The sequence below is a fragment of the Halichoerus grypus genome, chromosome 2 (genome assembly GCF_964656455.1).
Source record: "Halichoerus grypus chromosome 2, mHalGry1.hap1.1, whole genome shotgun sequence".
Taxonomy (NCBI): domain Eukaryota; kingdom Metazoa; phylum Chordata; class Mammalia; order Carnivora; family Phocidae; genus Halichoerus; species Halichoerus grypus.
In genome coordinates, this window is record NC_135713.1 from 9,448,550 (window position 1) to 9,470,266 (window position 21,717).

Genomic DNA, 21,717 nt, shown 5'->3' on the forward strand with positions numbered 1-21,717 from the left:
ATATTAGAACATTAATCTATGTTGTCCTTTAAATAAATAAATAAATCCTATATAGCTTAAAAACCAAAATTACAAGCTTAGAGCTAGGCTAAACCCCAACAACAACAGAAGTAAAAACAACAAGAACAAGAAAAAAAACCCAGAAGAGATAGAATCACTGATGAAGATAACAGTTAACTGTCTATGGCAGAAAGTGACAGCCTGCATCCCACTCCCCAGGGCCAAACACACCAGCTGACAGTTCTGTAAGTTTCTCAGGGATTTAAGTTAATTCTTTCCAGCCCTGCCAACTTTAATCCAATCAGTGGTTTCCCCCATGACCCAAGAGTTGGCACATCTCCCTTAGTACTTGAAAACACAAGAGAATTTGAATCTCTTATTTGTTATTAACCTACTAAATGGTGGATGGCAGAGGAAAAAAGTATACATGTTATTTAGCAATTATTAATTAGCTCCTCACTTAATGAGATTAATGATTAGGTTTAAAAAATTGCCATTTTTGTAGGTCAAAGAAAGTTGCATGTCAGCAATTTCACATGGTTCTACCTAATACTCCCAAGGATATAGCAATGTAGGCCTGGATTTCCCAGAATGATTCATAAATAAAAACCTTCTCAAGGCATGTACTACCCTTGGTAAACAGTCAGATGAAGGTACCATTTCTCTCCTTGAATAAGACTCAAAACCAAAAGCTGAAATTATTAGCATGCTGAATGTCAACAGGTAAACATGTGAGAAGGAGCCAGAATGCCGCTTCCACTGAGCTCCTGATGAGACCACCATCTGGGCACGCACTCAGATGACACCTTTTTGGTTACAAACCCCCAAACTGCTCTCCAAGACAAAACTGTGTCAATTACTTTCAGACATGATTTACATACAGATTCAAAAGCTACAGATTCAAAAGGTGCAGACGTATGTAGCCAATACAGTAAGAAACAATTTAATCCATATTTTTGCTTAAGTAGGTAGCAACAATTTAAACATAAAAAAAAAAAAAACTTTAAAATACTCCTGTTAGTTAAGAGGAAACTCCTCAATCTAATGACACTAGTTTAATAACTTTAAGCTAATTTTCTATGTGGAGGATTTGTATTTTTCAAAGACATAATTTGACTAAAGGCAGAGCTAAATTAAATTAAAAGGGGATTTTGTGATAGCAGAGTCCAAATGTGAGATATGAAAGTTTATAAAAGCAAAAACTGATATTTCTGTTAATATTAACTCTAAGTTACAGACATTTCCTGTATGAGATGAAATAAAAGTAAATATGCAATTATGAAAATATCACTCTTGAAATCACATAAATTGGCTTCTGATATTTTAATATGTAGCAGCTTAAAAAATTCATATCCCTGACACACTAACATATATCCTTTATTAAACAAGTCACAAAATTTCCAACATATATCATTCAAGGCTTATGCCAAGAGTAACATTTAGATAATGTTGTCATAATTTAAAATAATTTACTTTTCTTTCGGTTGACAATATTCCAAATCATAGATGGTATCTTCAATTTAAATATAATGGGGAATGTAATATAAATTCCCCTTGAGAAAATAAATCTACTTCTGATAATCATATATGATCATTTTTCCTATTTTTGCCTACGTTCATCAATATTTTCTCTTAAGATAATATCTTTAACAAACAAATATCCTGAAAGTTCTCCTCTAAATCAACATTGCCCCATGTTTCATATTCTCTGCTTGATTTAAGATGATGAATATTGTTCCGTGAAAAAGTAAACTTTGTACAGTTCTATTTTTTTGTTCTAAAAGTAAGTTTAATGTTCTCGTGCCACAAAATTCCTGGCATATTTATGTTCCATTTACTAGGAGATAATCTGCCTTTGAAAAACAGCCTGCTATACTTGAGAATGCCAGGAAATCACATGACAGCTGACCTGGTAGGTGAAAGCATTATATTAGATCCACACATGGAAACGCATCAGCTCTTCCTAACTAATCATCATACTGGTCTCTGACATTCATTCAGTGATAGATGATCTGTCTTCTATCTTGTCTTCCCGTTTCAACATATATCTATAATATGATTCAATGATTATTGCATATTAAACATTATCCTACATAAGATATCTACTTGAAGCCAGGTAGGCATTAATCCTGGTGAGTTCGTACTTTTAGTACATCGGTATAGGATGAATTTTTAAGTCTTTTTAATGACCAACCTTCAAAGAGGCTGCATTCTAATGGGGGAAGACAGGAAAATACACTTGCAAACCGATAAATAAATGAGAAGATTTCCAGTTCTCTTACATGCTGGGAAGAAAATAAAACAGGGTCAGTATTAGGTGAGAAACTTGAGAAAGGATCAACTTTAGCGAGATGTGTACGAGAGACAGAGAGATAGCCAAAGTGGCTGCTGTCAAATAAACCAGTGGGAGAGGATGTCGGTGAGATAAGACAGGAAGGAGTTGAATTTTTTTCTGTGTGTCATTGCCAGGGTTCTAAGCAAAGGCAAGATATGAGTAGATACAGAGGGAGCTCTCCAGCTGCTGTGGGGACGAACTTCATTTATTTTTCTGAAAGATTTTATTTATTTATTTGAGAGTGAGAGAGAGCAGAAGAGGGGGTAGGAAAAGGGAGAAGCAGGCTTCCCGCTGAGCAGGGAGCCTGACGCAGGGCTCAATCCCCGGATCATGACCTGAGCCAAAGGCAGACGCCCAACTGAATGAGCCACCCGGGTGCCCATGGTGATGAACTGAGAAGCACAGGATAGGCAGGGTGCCCAGCCAGAAGCCTGCTACAGAAATCTTGGTGAGAGGTGATGGGGGCTGGGATCAGCATTTTTAAGAGTGAATTGATAAGAAGTGAAAGGTTCAACCAAGGTGAGGACCATCCATGTAATTTTTTAAAATATTATACAAAAGACTTTTGGAATACCATATGTTAATAAATATGGAAATTTGTACCCAGGTATTCTGTCTAGCATACTGTTCTGTGTGTCACATTCTATAATTTATAAATCAAAGAAAAACACTTAAAGTGAACTAAAAAAATCATTTAAAACACCTTAAATAATGACCCAGATTATCAGTGATTCCCATTCATTTAGGGACTACTTCAATATCAAACACCCCAAATCTGCCACCAGAGGTGGGCCTTTCTGGGCATTGGGATCTTGCTGGTTTTACCCTGTGGTCTCTGTTATGGATGGAAAGTTTGGGTCCCCACAAAATGCATATGTGGAAGCCCTACTCTTTTAATGTGATGATATTTGGAGCTGGGGCTTTGGAGGTAATTAGGCTTAGATTAGGTCATGAGAGGAGGTCCTCCTGAAGGGACTGGAGATCTTCTGGGAAGAGGAAGAGAGAGAGATACACGCACAAGGAAATGCCATCTGAAGACACGGAAAGACTGCAGCTGTCTACAAGCTAGGAAGAGGGCTCTCACAGGAACCGAAGCAGCGGGCATCTGGATCTTGGACTCCCAGCCTCCAGAACTGTGAGAAATAAATGTCTGTCATTTAAGCCCCCCAGCTCATGGTATTTTGTTATGGCAACCCGAGCGAAGACCGCCCCGTGTAGTGTTTTCATTTAGTGAAGTTCTTCCACCATCACAACAGACAAGCCATTGGACGTCTTCCCTAACTTCTATGACGGAGGGGAACATGGCATGTCCTTACATTTGATTTAGGTAATATTTGTGGCCACTGCGTATGGCACCCCATCACCTACTCAGTGCTACAGAGCCGCCTATAGACCCGTCACCAAAATGTTCTACCATTTTCTCCTGAGGAACCACAAGCAGCTTCACAAATTCTGACATCACAATATTCTCTATAATACCATACCACAACACCTGAAATCTCACACTGCATCTGTATTTTTTAGCTTCATATGCACGTGCAGCTTAGCTTCTTACCATGATGATGGCCACGTTTTCCAGGTGCTGTGAGAATCACTGCAAAGTTCTGGACACCATCTGCATATAGACGACCCCCCTACCTGCACTGTTCTACCTCGTAATGGATGTAGAGGCAAGCAATCCAACCTCTTCCCAAACGCCTCATGACACCGATCTTCAAAGATTCGTGAGCGGTAAACACATGGGTAACAATGCTCTGCTTACAGGAAAACTAGGAAGCAGAAATGGTATACAGGCAGCTTTTTAATGTAAATCATGGGCATGCATATTGAAAACTAATCAGGTACACCAAATAGGAAACAAAATGATCCCTCATAGTCCACAAAGCGATTCGTTGTAAAAAGTAAGAAGAAAAAAAGCAAGGGCACCAAACACAGCTGTGTAAGCATAAAGGACAGTGAGAGAAACTGAAAATAACGGAGTTCAAAAGCATCTTCTTCGGGTCAAAGCTAAAAAAAAAGAAAAAAAATTCCTCTAGCCACCAAATCCTGAATCCGCCAAATCTCAACCAGCTCCCATAATGAATAACAGCAAGGAACAGCATGTATATTGAAACTCAGATGGATATCACCTAAGGAGCTTCTGAGAATAAGCAAAAATGACAAAATCTACTATTGGTTCTAAAATCTGTTACATTGTTTTCAAAATTCTCAGCCGCGCTTTAAAAAGATAAAATACGGGGAAGCCCTTGTAATGACTAACATGCTATAAAGCTCAAAGGAATAGCTTTGCTTATACTTCCTCCCACACCCTGTTCAACTCAAGATAGCACTTCATCAGGCTGTCACCCTGCTCTCTCCACCTGCAGCTCTCTCACCTGCCGTTCTAGAGGTATAAACACTGGTAGAAAATGCACATTCTGACAAGCCACCAGGAAGCAACATAGACTCGTATTATTACACCGTGTAAATGTAAGGTATTTATGTTCGGTAGTGAAAGATCTTGAGTCTTCGTTGCAATTACAGAATGCATTTTACCGAGTTGGCACACAGGACATGAGGGAAGGATTTCAGAGAAGTGACAGGAAACAAGGGGCGTGGCAACCTGAGCTTGAAATCCAAGTTTGAAGAGGATAGATGTAGGTACCCCTCAACTGGAGAAAATGGCTCAACCACTCAGAGGGGGACAGACCATCCAGCCCTGGAGCAGCCTGATCTTGTGACTCTTTAAAACATATTGCTTCTTCAAAATTCATACTCAGCCCAGTGTGTTGACTGAGTGGATTCATCAATGACCAGTTGGCCAATGCGTCAAAAACTCCTGTTGCCAAAACTCGTTTAAGCTTCCTGCTCCCTCTCACTTCTTAAAATTTCTACACTTCCTCTCAGGCGTTACTTAGCCCTTACCCCTCTATGAGAAGTCACCAGAACAGTCTTCTGTCTCCACCGTCCATATGTGTGCATGAAGGACGGATGTCACCTAAGTCAGTTTCCTCTTGCCCCAAAATCCTCTTACACTCTGTTTCGTTCAGGGGGTTCATATGTACTAGCTACGAGCAGCCCATGAACTTCTCAACTGCTACAGTTAGAAACATAGAATCACTGTACAATTCATCACACAACCTGCCCTAAGCTAAATTAAAAAAAAAAATACAACTGTCTCTGAAGTTGCTGTAAGTACAAGCAAAACCATGATTAGCATCTCTGCTTGAGTCCCTAAAACTTTACTCCTCACCAAGTAACACATTCATTGAGGGGATACGAAGTTCCCTTCTGCACTTCCTTCAAAAGTTTGGAGAATAGGGAACAAATTAAAGCTTTTTTCATAACTTTACACATGATTTCTTCCTATTGGCAGCCTACAGTTAGAGTGATAAGAATTCTCTGAAATTTTGTTCAAAGTATTTAAGGAAATATGCTCAAAAAATGGAAGCCAGCTACAGTTCACACTTCTAAAACTGTTCTGATAAAGCCTTCCAGGCGCCAGACTCGGCAGCCCACCAGGAGAAAAAATAATATTCCGGGGACATTTCTACAGACTTCAATCCCTGGGGAACAATAGGGCTTCATTTTTACTACTCTTTTAAGCAGCACATGTCTGTGCAAAAAGAAAGAAGTAGAACTTTTTTTGAGCCAATTTGGTATGACACAATTTTTGAAGTGGTATAAGGAAATAATAGGAATTACTTCCAGTGATGGATAAAAGAGAAATCCTCCTCTAAGTGATACCCGATGGCATGGAATGTAGCAGTATCTTTACAACCATTAGAGGATTGAGCATTTCATAACCATATTAATAATGGGTCAGAGATTTAGTTTTATAGACAAGAAAATCTTTTTGACTCCAGCTTATCCAAAAAAAAAATACCCTGCTTTTAAGGCACACCACAAATTTCAGGGAATCTATTTTACACTTAAATGCTTGTTATGATAATGATTCCCAAAGCATTTTTACTTTTATTATCATATCACATTCACAAAAATATTGTAAATGTTGATTGATCCTAACGAGCAAATGACAAAATAGGTCCAGGTGCAAGGTCACAAGAGAAAGCAAATGATTTCATGATCTGGATCCCAGGATTCAGAATCCTAATTCAGCGTTCCCTCCAGAATGCCACAGTACCCAGTACCCAAAATGTACCAAAAGCAACCAAACAAACCCTAGCTCATGAACCAGTTTTGACAATGAAAACAAGAATGTACGTATGGCCCATAATGATTAATGGAGTATTTACTAGGTACCAATTATTGTCCTAGGATTTGAGGATCAATGATAAAGAGACAGAGGACCAATATGGAGTGGGGGTGGAAAGATGCATGGTCCTATGTGACCAGAGAGAAAGGTACATGATGTACCTAGGGGGTACACATAGGATATGATATAGAAATATATGTATGGGGGCGCCTGGGTGGCTCAGTCGGTTAAACATCTGACTCAGGTCATGATCTCAGTGTCCTGGGATCGAGCCCCGCATGGAGCTCTACGCTCAGTGGGGAGTCTGCTTGAGAATTCTCTCTTCTCCCTCTGTCCCCCCACCCTCTCTCTATCTCCTGTCCCTCTCGTTCTAAACTACATAATCTTTTTAAAAAAGAAATATATATATGTATCTATATTGGATCTGTGAAATAGAAAATCATATATTTGCCTAAGAATGACATCCTAACTTACTCTTCCCAAACAAGTTGAAACATACTTCAGCAAGGCCACATGGAGAATGACTATAGCACATACACAGAGCTTCCACCATACACAGAGCAAACACCTGGCCTGTCACACGTAGGTCCCTGAGCCTGTGCAGGTGTGTAATTATGCTTCATGAGGAGAAAGCAAATGCCAGAATCAGAGAAAAAGATATGTCATATTTATTATTTAACAGTAGAAATAGCTAAGGTGTTTGAGGTTCACAATACTAAGTTCTCTGCCGTGTAGGTGCGGTCCATAGTCTCTTTTTTTTTTAAGATTTTATTTATTTATTTTAGAGAGAAAGAGCGTGCGCGTGTGCAAGTGGGGGAAGGGGCAGAGGTGGAGGGAGAGGGAAAGAATCTCAAGCAGACTCCATGCTAAGCACGGAGCCCGACGTGGGGCTCGATCTCACAACCCTGAGATCACGACCTGGGCCGAAACCAAGAGCTGGAGGCTTAACTGACTGAGCCACCCAGGCACCCGAGATCCACAGTCTCTTTATCTGCCTTCAAAACAACCTGAAAACACAGGAATTATCTCTCCATTATCAATATTGACACTCAATAGTAACTTATCCACTTGCTAAAAGAAAAAAAAAAATGGAAAAGTTGAGGTATGAACTCAATCAAGTCAGGATACGACTATTACATACTCCCTCCACCATCTGTTCCATTGCCATATTTACTACTGAGACACAAAAATCAGGAAACAAGAGAATGTGCCCTTAAAGAGGACCCCCTCCCCCCAGGAAAAAGGAATACGTTTAACTATAAGCTTTAGAATTATGTTTTTAAAATAAGAATAAAATGAGGAATAAACTGATAAAACATGGCAAAGGGTAATACAACTACCTTAGACAAATAATATAAATCAATAAGAAATGAGGCATAAACCAGTTGAGAAATATGCAGAAGATACAAAAAGATAATTTACAAAAGAATTACGAGTGCATCATAAACTTATGTAATATTTAACCTCAGCCATATTCACAGAGAAGAAAATTAAATCACAGGAAAACACAATTTTCCCCCTAATTGGAATGTGTTGCTTGGGTTTTGTCTTTTTTTTTTTTTTTAATTATAATACCCAGTTGTTGAAATCATGGAGAAATTGGCACACTCCTCTATCGCCGAAGGAAATGTAAATTATATAACCTTTCTGCAGGACAAATTGACAACATATATCAACAGCCTTGAAAACATCCAGTTCTATGAAGTAATCTACAGAAAATAGCTGATGAAAACTATTTAGCTTTAATCACAGCATCATATATCCCACCAAAAAATGAAAATGCCATCAATCTCCCAAAATAGGAAGTTATTTAAGTAAATGATGTTACATAAAGGTATGGAAAACAGACACTAAAAATGAATACAAATTATATGAAAAAAGCCACTTTACATTTTAAACAGTAACAAAACAGAATATGAGGAATCTTCTAAATTTAAAAATGTATATGGATTAGCATTTCTACTAAACATAGTCACTTCTGTGACTTGAGATCATGCATGAACTTTAGCGTCCTTTCATCATTCCTGTATTTTCAAATTTTTAATGATCATGCATTACTTTTGAAAACAAAAAAAAGAATAAAACATTTTTCAAAAAAATAGAAAATATTTCACTAATACACTGCACAGTTCTCAAGAAGATACCAACTTGCTAAACCGACTCAATACATCTCTTAAATTTAGGGGCACCTGGGTGGCTCAGTCATTAAGCATCTGCCTTTGGCTCAGGTCATGGTCCCAGGGTCCTGGGATCGAGCCCCACATCGGGCTCTCAGCTCCGTGGAAAGCTTGCTTCTCCCTCTCCCACTCACCCTGCTTGTGTTCCCTCTCTCGGTGTGTCTCTCTCTGTCAAATAAATAAATAAAATCTTTTAAAAAAATACACATCTCTTAAAGTTAAAAACAGAGAAACCCTAGTTGTAGCACTGAACAGGATATATGTAATATACAGTCAAAGGATGTATGTTAATTGCAGTCAGGCATTCAGCTAATTAATGAAATTTATCCCAAAGCAAAAATATAATATTCTTTTCAAAATTTAAAGGCATGCTTTTTTTCTGTGTAATGATGTAACACATACCAAACAATTATGTATTTGGTGAGCAGATAATATACAAAGAGCAAAACACTTGAAACCTTGTCATTAACACTATGTTCTTATGTTTGTATGTGTGTGTGTATGGGTATGTGCGCAGGGTATCATATTCAATATAGTTTTCTGCTTAACCTTCTTAACCTCCAGTATCATGAACACTTCCCACTTTTTTGGAAGAGATAACTCCTAACTGTATAATGTTCCTTTGGATAGAGGTGTCGTAATATATTTATGCACCTAAATATATTTATTACTCTTTTGCAACCCAACTCTAACCAAACAGTCTGATCCACACACTACAAGCCCCATGATTCCTGCACCACCTTCCATGACCTGGGTAGACATGACATGATTTCTACTGTCTCTGAGACTTTTCAGATGATGCCCATTTCACCTTTCTGCTTTTCTGAAGCTCTTTTCTACCTCCTTATCCAGTGACTCAAAACACACACACACACACACACACACACACACACACAAAAACAGAGTCAGTACCAGCAAGGACTGCATTAGAGATAGGAGACTGAATTTTGGCTTTTTTGTATTTGGGAGACTTGGTTTGCTGCCAAAGAAGTTGCTCTTCCTGGAAATTAAATTATTGCATTTCTGAAGGTAATGACTGCTAGGTTACTCTAATGTTTGAGAGTCCAAACAAAATATTTGAGAGAGAAGAATAAAATTTATTTTAAGAAGTGAGCTTTTTTAAGGTTGAGTAGTCATGCTCGGAGTCAAATAAAACATCACATTTACTTAGAAATTCACTTTATTCTTCTTTCTTGATGGTGTCCATTTTTGCTCCTATTAAAAGTTAAAACATTAAATGCCAACCAAACTCTAATTATCTACACTGGGGTAGAAAGTGCTGTAGATAAGAGCTCACATGGATTATTATTTATATATGGTTTGGGAAATCAGATTTTGACACTGTCCCTTTTATGCCCAATCCTCACCACTTACAAGGCCATCCAATTATTGGATGTCAAAGTCTAACGTGGAGAGTAGGGAGGGCACACGAAGAATGAGGTATTTTAAAGTTGGCAATACATAAATCAGCTGAATTTCATGGACCATACTCTCTATAGATCAGCCAGGGCATTAGACACTCCCCTGATAATTCCTGATATAGTGTCAAAATACCATAAAATATTTAAAAAGCTCAACTTCTAAGCAAAATATTGTGGAAACTATTATATCCAGAATTCTACAACCTGAATTCTTTATAAACCACGTCAATGAGGAACACTTCTTGCCTACTTCTGATATTTTTCCAGGTAAAGGGAACTTAATTCATGTGACACTCTGGTCTCTCTCCAACCCTTCACTTTCTCTGTTTCTGAAAAATGAAGGAAGCATCTTGGCTAGTTCCTTCCTTCTTCCTCTAGAGATCTTCCTGCCTGCAGAGAGGCAAGACTAGGCTCTAGGGCTCAGAGACAGCTCTGTCCCTGCGGGGAGAGAGGAAGGGAGAAGGCCAAGGTCCTAGGATGTCATCTGGCATCACATCAAGGTACGTCTAACCAAAACTGATTATTTCACCCATGGTGGCTACTCCTTTACTTCTTTTTCTTTCAAAATACCAACTTTTTTCGGAAACTGTAAGGGTTCTGGGATGATATTTATTGGGTTTCCTAAGGACACCAAAAATCCACATTTCAGCACATTTTATAATTTAACATAAATGTATGCCTTTTTTGTGATTTATGTTGTTGCATATTTAAAGGAAAGAAGATTACAATAAGCATTGTAAGAACCAAAAGAATAATCTACATAAAACATGTATACAAAATGCATTTTCTTAATATATACCTACTGTATCAACTTTCTAAAGACAGTGATAATCACATCTATTAAGCAAAAAAAAAAAAAAAATGTTATTAATGAGAAAACTCCAGCCCTTACCTATGCAGGATAAATGTATTAGCGAATTTCAATGATAAAATTAAATTTTATCTATTCTTCATCATCTAATGCTACAAATTAAGCATCCCATTTAGTAATATATTATCATGTAAAATTTGCAGAAATTCTGACATCTGTATTTATTTAACCAAACATAATTGGCTCACCACTTACTCTGAGCCAAAAAAACAGAAAGGTCTTTTATTATAACACGTATTTTACTCTGGTAACTTATAATTGGCAGTTCCCATAACAACACATAAATTTGAATACAAATAACCGTATTTATTGTCAAAATGTTTTTCTGACTTAAGATAAATTAGTCTCTTGTTACACAGGTCATATTCTGTAACAAATTCTAAGATATATCCAAACATTATTTTTGTAAAAATTATGTTGCTAAAGATCATGGTTATCCTTCATAAGAGCTGGGCATGATCAAACCCAGAGGACCTGGGCACTTTACTGAAGGTACTCAGAGTGAGGTAACAAGTGAAAATTACCATTTATTGTCAAAAAGGTACCAGTGTACACACTTTTATTTCAAAAAGCTGATTTTAATGGGGGGAGTGGGTCTTCTCTTTACATAATAAATTTAGCCTTATTTTAAGGTTTCTTTCTTTTTTGTTACAATGATATTATGATGGGATTCATGCCCTGTGGTTCCCAACAGAGCATATGTTTAAAATGTGACCTCATAGAAAGGGAGGTCATGTTTCTTCAACTGTCTATAATATTTCTTGTATGAATCTTGTAGAAAATTTGATATTAATTGGGTGAAAAATATAACACTAATTGAGAATATCAAAGTTTTATAATTTCTGACTGTGATTGGAATCTTTTTTTATTTTTTTTAAGATTTTATTTATTTATTTGGGAGAGAGTGAGCAAGAGAGAGAGGGAGAGAACAAGCCAGGGGAGAGGCAGAGGGGGAGGGAGAAGAAGACTCCATGCTGAGTAGGGAGCCCAATGTGGGGCTCCATCCCAGGACCGTGGGATCATGACCTGAGCCGAAGGCAGACACTCAACCGACTGAGCCACCCAGGCGCCCCTAGAATCTTTTTTTTAAATAATGGTGCTGGGAGATATAATTTACTTCCCTTTTTGCTTAACTAATTTATATTTTAATATGTAAAGGACTGGTATGTTGTAGACTAGAAAACTTGACATACTTTATATGCAAATCCACATAATAAAGTAATATTACAATAGAAATAGGGAGAGAATATATCCATTTAATAGCTTTTGTTAGAGAGGATAGAGGCCTATATAACATTGAATAATACATAAATGAAGCATAAGTATCCCTCCTAATATGCAGATACATATCTCCTGTGTTTGTGCAAATGCTTATAATTTACAAGCTACTTATGCTCTTATTTACTTTATCCTGAAATCAATCTCTTCAGATATTCTGTCCTTTCCTTTTGTACCCATTTTACAGCCGAAAAAAAATAATTGAGCTGAAGTCTAAGTATCACATAAATGGCCAAGGACACAGATAAAAAGAGACAAAGCTGGGATCCACACAAAGCCAGCACTCTCTCCACATCTCTGTCTGCACCTATGCAAAGCAGAATCCCAAACAGCATTACACTATAATATAAACATATTTCATTATTTTAGATATGTATTTTATATATAATATATAGGATATGTATTATACACACTCACACATATATGTATATTATATATATTATATATATTCATTGTAGGTCGGAGCCCAACTTTTTCCTCTAGAAATATATTTCTGACATGAAATGACAATTAATGGAATAGTAAGTTTCAATAGATGTAATTCATTTTACAGATAACTTTTCAGGAACCTCACCAAGAGATACACGTGAATATGTGTCTAAGATGAAAAGCTTCTAGGAAGTACTGTTTGCAATTTGTCAAAAACTGATATAGAGTATAACTTCAATATCCTAATATAGCTAAGACATTTCCTACAAATCAATTAACCGTGATATGGAGCTTGAGATCATACTTAACAGCTATGTGATCAAAAGATAAACAACTGAAGTGTCATCACTACACATTTTTGCTATGAGTCTTAACATTGTTAATGGACTAAAAGCACAGTATGATAAAATCTTTCTGTGAGCTTCCTGTGTTAGAGAGTACACACTGTTTGTGAACACAACTAGATTCATGAAACCCAACCAGGCAGTGTATTAATCAGTGGGTAAGACTGGCAGACAATGTGATAGAAACTATTTATCTATGACACATTTAATATTTTATATTAATACAAAAAGCTGTGGTTTTGGCATATAATCAGATAAACTTGAAGCCAGCAACAAGTTAACTCAAATTAACTTTTCACCCACATCCACATAACACTTAGCACAAAGCCATCAAAGTCCTGAGAACACCTCTGGAATACGGATGATGAAAACCATCATGGAAGCCAACTGAAGAATTTGGCTTAAAAATGTATTTCTGACCTCTGAGTCGGCCAGCAAAGACCCCTCGTGCCACACTTTCCGTGGCAATACTGTATTTAAAAATATCTGCCTGAGTTCTCTTGGTATTCATGCTCTGAATGGTCATTCAGAGGTAATTCATTCTCTGAATCCAGTGGTCCAGTTGAAATACTCTCAACTACGTGGCATCTTCTAAAAATAAAAATCTCTATTTAAAAAAAATCTTTCATGAAGACTATACTAGCATCACTGACTCCCCACCACAGAAGTAAAAATAATGTTCCCACAGAGACAATCATAAATGGGTGTTCAAATCTTCTGTGGATAGTCATGAGGAAAAGAAAAAGGAAAAAAAACAAACATTTTTGGCAGTTCACAATGCAACAGTTCCCACTTTAGTCCAACTGGCTTGTTACAACCAGATACACTGGTCCACACAAAGTATAGCTGACTTTATGGACAAATTACAATAAATGATTTTAAATGTAGTTTTACTGTTTTCTTACATAAGGACAACCTGATGGAATTACTCTACAAAACTCACCAAATCTCACATAAATGCATACCATATAAAAGAGAACTTCGATAAAGCACCATGGGAAGTAACAAGTTCTATAATATTTTCAGGAGAGCACTGCATTTTCAACTATATGTCAAAAGTAATTCTATATTTGAGAATATGATAACTTCATTTTTAATTTTAAAGGTCATTATGAAAGTGACATTATCCTTAGAAATTATTTAACAAAACTATAAATTGCATTTTCCAACTAATTTCATTTGAATTTCATTTTCTCCCTGATGAGCCATTTCACTGGGAGAAAGATTGGCTTGTGCTCTACTATGGAAAATGTGAAGTTGATGGAAATATTGTAATTTGACAGTGCATGACTTTTATTACAAACAATGAAAACATTAGTGACATCTATAATGATTAGGTTGTACAACTACACAAACATTCACCAAATTAAATAACTCCTTTCCGCAAGATTATGACAATTTTATTAGAGCACAAACCTCCTGTACTTACTACAATTGCCATTCAATCAGGTACTATCATTTTCAATCCACAATATAACATAAAACTCCCATATACAACACATGTAGTTTTGTTCATGCTCTTCGGCTGCTCTCTGCGCACATACATAAGCACGGAACAATATCTACTAGTCCTTTAAGTGTCATGTTTAAAACTGAACAGTAGACTCAAAAGGAAAAAAGAGAAAGAAAGGTCTACCTCACTTAGTGCTTCTTTTTGAAGAAATTTTATATTAAAACAATGCAGTGAGCACAACAGTGTGTTCAAAGCGCTCTTGGAAAGTTTTCTAAATATGAATAAGGTGAAACTAACACAATATAGGTAGAGCTAATCACACTGTTCAGTTACCTCAAGCCCTATGGAGCTTGCTAGTCTTCCTGCAACGCTGAAACTTGTTAGTTGTATAATTACAGGTCTCCCAAATTTCACCATCTAACTCCAAATGCAAGCATCTTCATTCAAGTCCTGAGATCCTGTGACCCACAGAGCAGTAAGGATGCCACTTAACATTTCCCCCGAAACACTAAAAATGGATTCTGCAGGTGGCAAAGAATTTAGGGCAGTTTAAAGCATCCAGTCCCTATTTGAGGATGCCTGCTCATTCTCCCAGAATGAGGCCCCCAAATCATGCACAGGTTCATCCCTGTAATTCTACATGAGTCATATCAAACACTTCTCCATGGGATTTTAGAAGCGGTGCAGCTTGAAAGCCTTTTAATCCGGTAAGTGAATTACTAACTGCAAAAAGATGAACTGGACTACCACCGGACGCTGAGCTACTGATGGAAAGATGCACAATGAGAGAACTCTTGGGTAGTTTGACCACCTCCCTATTTTCATGGAAGTCGTTGCAGAAAATTGCAAGCATCTTAAATACTGGTCACATAGTTCCGAAAAGTGAAAATCTATGTATGTCAGGCCTGAGAGTATACCTATAACATATCCCTTTTCTACACCAACGTATTTGCTTGATAACATTAGGCATGCATGTTAACAACACCTTTCAGGGCCAAAGCAAATCAGATCAGTTCAACCAAAGCACACAAGAGGAACAAAACATCTTGGAACCACAAGCTGCCCCTCTTTTTCTGTATTTCCACACCCTTCCCTTCCCCTCCATTTACATCTCAACACAACTTTAGGCATTTTGGAAGTAGCTGTTCTTTGTTGGAAACATACACACACATACACACACACACATACACACCCCCCAAAAATCCCTAAGACTGTTTTCCTACCACACGACCAGGGAGGCTGCACCACCTCTTCAGTGACTTAATTCTGAACGTAGTGGCTCAAACCAGCTGAGCAGCAATCGATGAAAACACATTACACACCAGAATATGAGGAAGGTAGGCGAAAAAGAAAAGCAGCTTTGCTTTCAGCCATTAATTACCGATCACCCAAATATCGCATCGCAATCTCCCACACACATGCACACCGTTCCAAACCTGGGTTTCAGGCGGCGCTTTCCAGAGCCTCGCTCTCTATTGTCAGGACGCAGAAGCCCCCGAAACCTGTGAATCGAGCTGGAAAGGCTTCCTGTGAAACCGCTAAATATAGACCAAAGGGGCTCTGGGTCTGGCAAGCAGCGGGAGACCGAAGAAACGGCCATGGACGCATATGACTAAGTATTTCCATTTTGTTCTAGCCAAACATCGTAATGACATTGAACATAAGGGCAAAAGACTAGAGGGAAGTCCTCCCCACCCCCACCCCGTCTTCTCCGTATATTAGGGACGTCATGAAGGCAACGGGTATGTTCTTGAAGGTGGCGGGGAGCAGTATTGTTGGTGTTGCCCTATATACGCCTCCTCCGGGGGAGAGGGGTGGCAGGGAGGGGGAGCACGCCAAGAAGCCACTTGCTAACCGCTCCAAGAAAGGCACTAACCCCGGTCCCCATTCCAAGCGGAGCTGTCTTCCGAGACGGGACCGGACGCGATCGCGGTCCTCCCCCGGCCGGCAGGACCGCGCAGCAGCCGTCAGCCGGCGGGGAGCGAGGACCAACCCCCACCGGCGGCGAGAGGAGGAGGGCGAGGAGGAGGACGGCGCCGAGTAGGAGGATGCGCCTGGCCCCAGCAGCCCAGCGAAAGCAACTCACCCAACGGCGCGGCGCCCGACTGCTTCCTGGAAAACATGCACCCGCCACCAGCGACAGCTCCTCAGTCCGGGAAAAGGCGTGCGCGCCGCCGCCCGGCTTCAGGGCAAGGTCCTGACCTTGCCCAACTGCGGCATCTTCCGCTTTTGTTGTCTGAGCGCGGCCGCGGGACAGGCGATGCTGGCGGGGAGCACTGGCGAGCGCCGCGGGGGAAAGGCGGCTCCCGACGCGAGTGCGCGGCGCCCGGCCCGGCGGCCCCTCCGAGCGCGGCGAGCGCAGCGCCCCCTGCCCGGCTCCGCGGGCTCCGCGGGCTCCGGGCTCCTCCAGGCTCCTCGGGGCTCCGGGCGCCGCCGCCGCCGCCGCCGCCGCTGCGCCCGCCGCTCCGCTCGGCCGGCTGCCGCCGCGGGCGCGAGCCTGGGGCCGCCGCGGCGCCCGGCGCCGAGCGCTCCCGTGCTGCGCCCAGCGCGCGGCCCGCGCCACCTGTGCCGCCGCGGCCGCCGCCGCCGCCGCCGCCGCCGCCGAGGGCGAGGCTCCTCCCGCGGCGCGCGGCAGCCTCAGCCTCCACCTATGCCTCAGCGGCCGGCTCGGGCGCCCGGCTAGTGAGGAAGCGTCCGCCCCGCCGCCCAAACCTGCCCTGGGTGCCGAGCATGCCCAGTGCCGCCGCGACCGCGCGGCGCTTCGCCGTGCGCATTCCACTTCTCCTGGTTTTCGCGGCAGCAGCAGCAGCAGGGGAGAGGGGAGGAGGCGGCGGGTTGGGAGAGGGCCGAGCATCCTGGCGAACGCACCGCCTGGCCTCGAGATGGGTGGATGCTCGCAACCAGGCGAAAGCTGGAAGGGACACGGGGAAGGCCTGGAACCCGGGGTTGGGCCGGTTCCTTCGTTCACGTGCAAGAAGCTGACAGTTTACTGGGGGGGGGGGGGGGGGTACAGATGTCAGCCTGCAAACAAAGGGGCCGGGGTGGAGGGGGTTCTAGAATAGCTTGGGTGTGAGTTGGGGGCAGGGGGCAGGCTGAATGTGCATGCTACTGGGTGGAAGTGCATGTTCTGAAATCCTGTTGTTCTAGAGCAGGGAAGGCAGGACACCCATCTGCGATCTTCCCCACAGCGCCAGTCCAGTTTTGGTCACCTCCAGTACTTGGATTAAACAGGTTTTCAGCAGATGGAGAGACTTTTTTCTTAAAATCCCTCTGGTTTTGAATCTGGAATGTATGTAAACTTCCTGCGAGAAGGACCTCTGTCCACTCTGGAACTTGACTAGATTTCCATGACAAGTTCAACTCCTCTTGCGCCCCATCTCCTGTCTTCCTACTTGCGCACTTCTGCACCTTCTCTTCCTCCTCCTCCGCCTTTCCCAGGCTAAAATGGAAACCTCCACCTGCTCCTTCCGCACAGTCTTCCTCTAGATCCTGCATTGCTGTCTCTACTTTCAGATTGGTTTTCTGCATCACCTCATGGTTGACAGCTCATTGACTCCATTGAGACTTCTCTATGCCTCTCTTGCTGTGAAATAAAGCAAGTAGAATCACGTAGTGAACGGTGAAAGAATTATTAGAAAACAAGGCCCATGTCCTGTGCCAAGGAAGTCCTCTGGGCCTTCACCCGTGTCCCTCTGTTTCAGAAATCGTGAGGAGGCTCTCCCCTTCTGCATTCAGAAGACATGGGCAGGGGGAGTGCAGCCTGCCCGGGGCCAGGGGCAAATGCTCCTCCTGATCATGCCCCAGCTCACTATCCCTGACCCTGCAGATCCCAGACTGTCTGAGGCTTCGATCTCCAATCCACCCCTCCCCAGAACTGGTTCCTGAGACACAGATAAACATGAAAGAATACAGGAAATTTTAATCAGAGGGATTTGGGGGCTTATGATTCTCCCTGACAAAGTGCTTCTCTTTTGTGTCGGAAGTGATTATCCAAGAAAGTCAAATGACTGGGATATTTATCCGGGACTATTCTGTTATACTTTGGAGTATGTTAAACTATCATTTGAAGTAAAAGCAAAGGAAAAAAAGTTTTAGACAGGTTAAATAGGTAGAAATAAACGCAAGGAGCAGTGTATTAAGACAAGGACTTCTGACAACAGTGCAAATTAATCCTCCTACCACAGGGCTGGAGGTGCATATACGGCTTGGTGTCACCTCCAAAAGTAGTGCTCCAGCCTGGCTTCAAGTTCTGAAGCCAGCTCCATATTAAATACTCCTGATCCCTGTGAGAGAAGACGCTGCAGGGCCATTTTTCAGTGCGTGCTAAACTATATTTTTTTTATTTTAGTCCTCAGAAAGGCAGTTCAATTCCTGTGGAGTACTTGGTGCAAGACAAATTAGCAGCCCTGTATCCATTAGGCCACATTATATTTTAAAGGATGCTCTGGTCTCACCTTAGCCTTGGTCAGATTTTCGGAGGGGGAAGGGTTGTTGTTTTTTCAGTTTTTGGTTTTTTTTCACCTGTCCTTTTCTTCCTCTTCACATCTTTTAATTCAGGAAGTCAAGGTGGGGGGGAGGTGTTAAGGGGAGGTTAGTTACACTTTGGATTAAATTTAAAGTACGTGCATTGTTATTATCCATGGGAAATATATGTGCCTCTTATGCCTATATAGATCTAAGAAAATAATTTTCTGAAGTTTCTTAGAGTTATTTTTGTTTATTTGACAGAGAGAGAGACAGCTAGAGAGGGAACACAAGCAGGGGGAGTGGGAGAGGGAGAAGCAGGCTTCCCGCTGAGCAGGGAGCCCAATGCGGGGCTCGATGCGGGGCTCGATCCCAGGACCCTGGGATCATGACTTGAGCCGAAGGCAGACGCTTAACGACTGAGCCACCCAGGTGCCCCTTCTTAGAGTTATTTTTGTAATGAGGAATGGCAAACCCTTTTCACTAGCTGTTATCCTTGGAAATGACCCACAGGCAGTCCCGATAAACTTCTGTAGAGCGTGGGTGAGGTGGGTGTGTAAGAAGGGCAGTGATGCCCCGAACTACTTTGATTTGCTCTGGGCTCAATTTCATTGGAACATTTATGATTTCTATTCGTCTAAAATAATTCGTAACTTAAGATATTATTAAATGCACAATTAGATGATACTGAAATACAAAGTAAAATGATCATGTGTAGTGTTAGATCTTGGAACGACTCACTGCTGCCATCTTTTGCCTCCTGCTTCTGAAAGTTCCCATACAAAGGAACATTCTGAATTCCCTAATTCACTAGGAAACCAGAAAATTATTAGATTATTTTCAAATTATAGCACTCAACACTAAATGAGAAATCTCTATTGTGTTTTTTCAGAGTTATAGGATACAGAAATCATAACTAAATACTAAGTGCCGTATCTCTTGATTTTTCGAACCACTTATCAAAATTTGATACAAATATGTTTTTTTTTTTTTTTTTTTTTTAAAGATTTTATTTATTTATTTGAGAGAGAGAGAATGAGAGAGAGAGAGCATGAGGAGGGGAGGGTCAGAGGGAGAAGCAGACTCCCCGCCAAGCAGGGAGCCTGATGTGGGACTCCATCCCGGGACTCCAGGATCATGACCTGAGCTGAAGGCAGTCGCTTAACCAACTGAGCCACCCAGGCGCCCCGATACAAATATGTTTTTATATGGAACTTTTGCTTAATTTTTGAGCATGAAACCACATAATTCAAAATATTTTTATAAATGCACATATTATATTTTATAGTTCAAAATATGCCAATTTTAGGAGAGTGAAATGTTTGATTCAAAGCAATTTAAATATAGCACTATATTTTGTTGCTGAGGTTCAAATAGAAAGATAATATTCCTGTATTTTTTTAAGTGAATTACCCATTGATAAACAAATGGAAATTTCTTAAGTTGGGAAATTAAACTATGTGAGTGATTGTTGTTGCTGTCCAGCATTTAAATAGGGAAAGTAATGACACTCTTTTAAAATGTACAATTTAAATTTTAAATCAAATTCTTTAGAATTTCTTTAGAAGTAATGTCATTGTGGGGTGCCTTAGTGGCTCAGTTGGTTGAGCGTCTGCCTTCGGCTCAGGTCATGATTCTAGGGTCTTGGGATCGAGTCTTGCAAGGGCTCCTTGCTCAGTGGGAAGCCTGCTTCTCCCTCTGCCTGCCTCTCACCCTGCTCCTGCTATCTCTCTCTCTGACAAATAAATAAATAAAATCTTTAAAAATAAAAAAAAAATTTTTTAAAGAAGTAATGTCATTGTATACATTATATATACATATTTCGGGGGCTAGTAAACACTGCTTGTTGCTGATCATGAAAGATATGCATTTGTTACTGGACAACGGTACTCTGTTTTTAAAAGCTTTCGAAGTAGTTAACTGATTTGATTTAACCATCTTAGTTAAGATCAACGTGTGGGTCATTTCACGACTTGATTGGCAACTTCCCACTTGCACACGAACTGCTTTTTACTACTGCTGCCACTCATGATGATATTACTCATTTATTCATTCACCAGCAGATGTTTGAATGTCTACTGTGGTTCAGACACGGGGCAAAATTTGGAGACTCAATAGCAGAATAGACAAAATGACAGATCCCTGTCCTCGGAGAGTTTATAATTTGGGGTCATGGGACAAGAGAAGAGTTAGCACACTGAGGAGGTAACCACACCCAAATATTGTTATTTCTTCCTGACTGTCTATTTGCTTTCGGGCATTGATGAGTCTTCTGTTCAATTCCTTCTCCTCAATATTTTCTCATTGTTTTTTGCCTCTTCAAGGGATTTTGTTTTTTATGCCAGAACAGAGGTAGCGTGGTGAGGGGATAGGCCCTAAATTCAGAAGCAGAGCAAGGAGAGGGACAGAGAGTGTGTGTTTGGTGAGAGCTGGAGTTCTTGGAGATACAATGGAAGCAGGAGTCAGACCGAAAGAAGGAGTTGGGGACCAGTGAGGTGTCCAGCGAAGGCCCCTACCCGTATCAAAAATCATAAGCTGGTACCAAAACATCTAAATTCAATGTAGATCGGTCAGGCATAGAGAAGGTCAAACATTATTGATCAGAACTGGACAGTGGGTCAGAAGTCTAAGCCAACAGGCATTGACAAATTGCATGTACAGAAAGAAGACATCAAATGATGGAGCAGGGAACAGAATCTTGATAACAAATATTAGCAGCAAGGAGAAATAAACTTTATGCTGTGATTTAA

The 21,717-nt window shown here is 40.6% G+C and overlaps 1 protein-coding gene across 4 annotated transcripts in view; it reads right to left on the bottom strand.

Annotated features, from left to right (window-relative positions):
* Positions 1-16,889, bottom strand: part of CTNND2 (catenin delta 2) — an 892,725-nt gene extending 875,836 nt beyond the window's left edge. Inside the window, exon 1 of one of the 4 annotated variants that reach the window (XM_078066561.1) lies at positions 16,590-16,889. In XM_078066561.1, the coding sequence (XP_077922687.1) occupies positions 16,590-16,626 (37 nt within the window). In that variant the 5' untranslated portion in view covers positions 16,627-16,889. Of the gene's footprint in view, positions 1-15,939; positions 16,208-16,379; positions 16,513-16,589 lie in introns of those variants that run through there. The other 3 variants (XM_078066564.1, XM_078066562.1, XM_078066563.1) reach the window with 3 other exon arrangements.
* Positions 16,890-21,717: the final 4,828 nt, after the last annotated feature.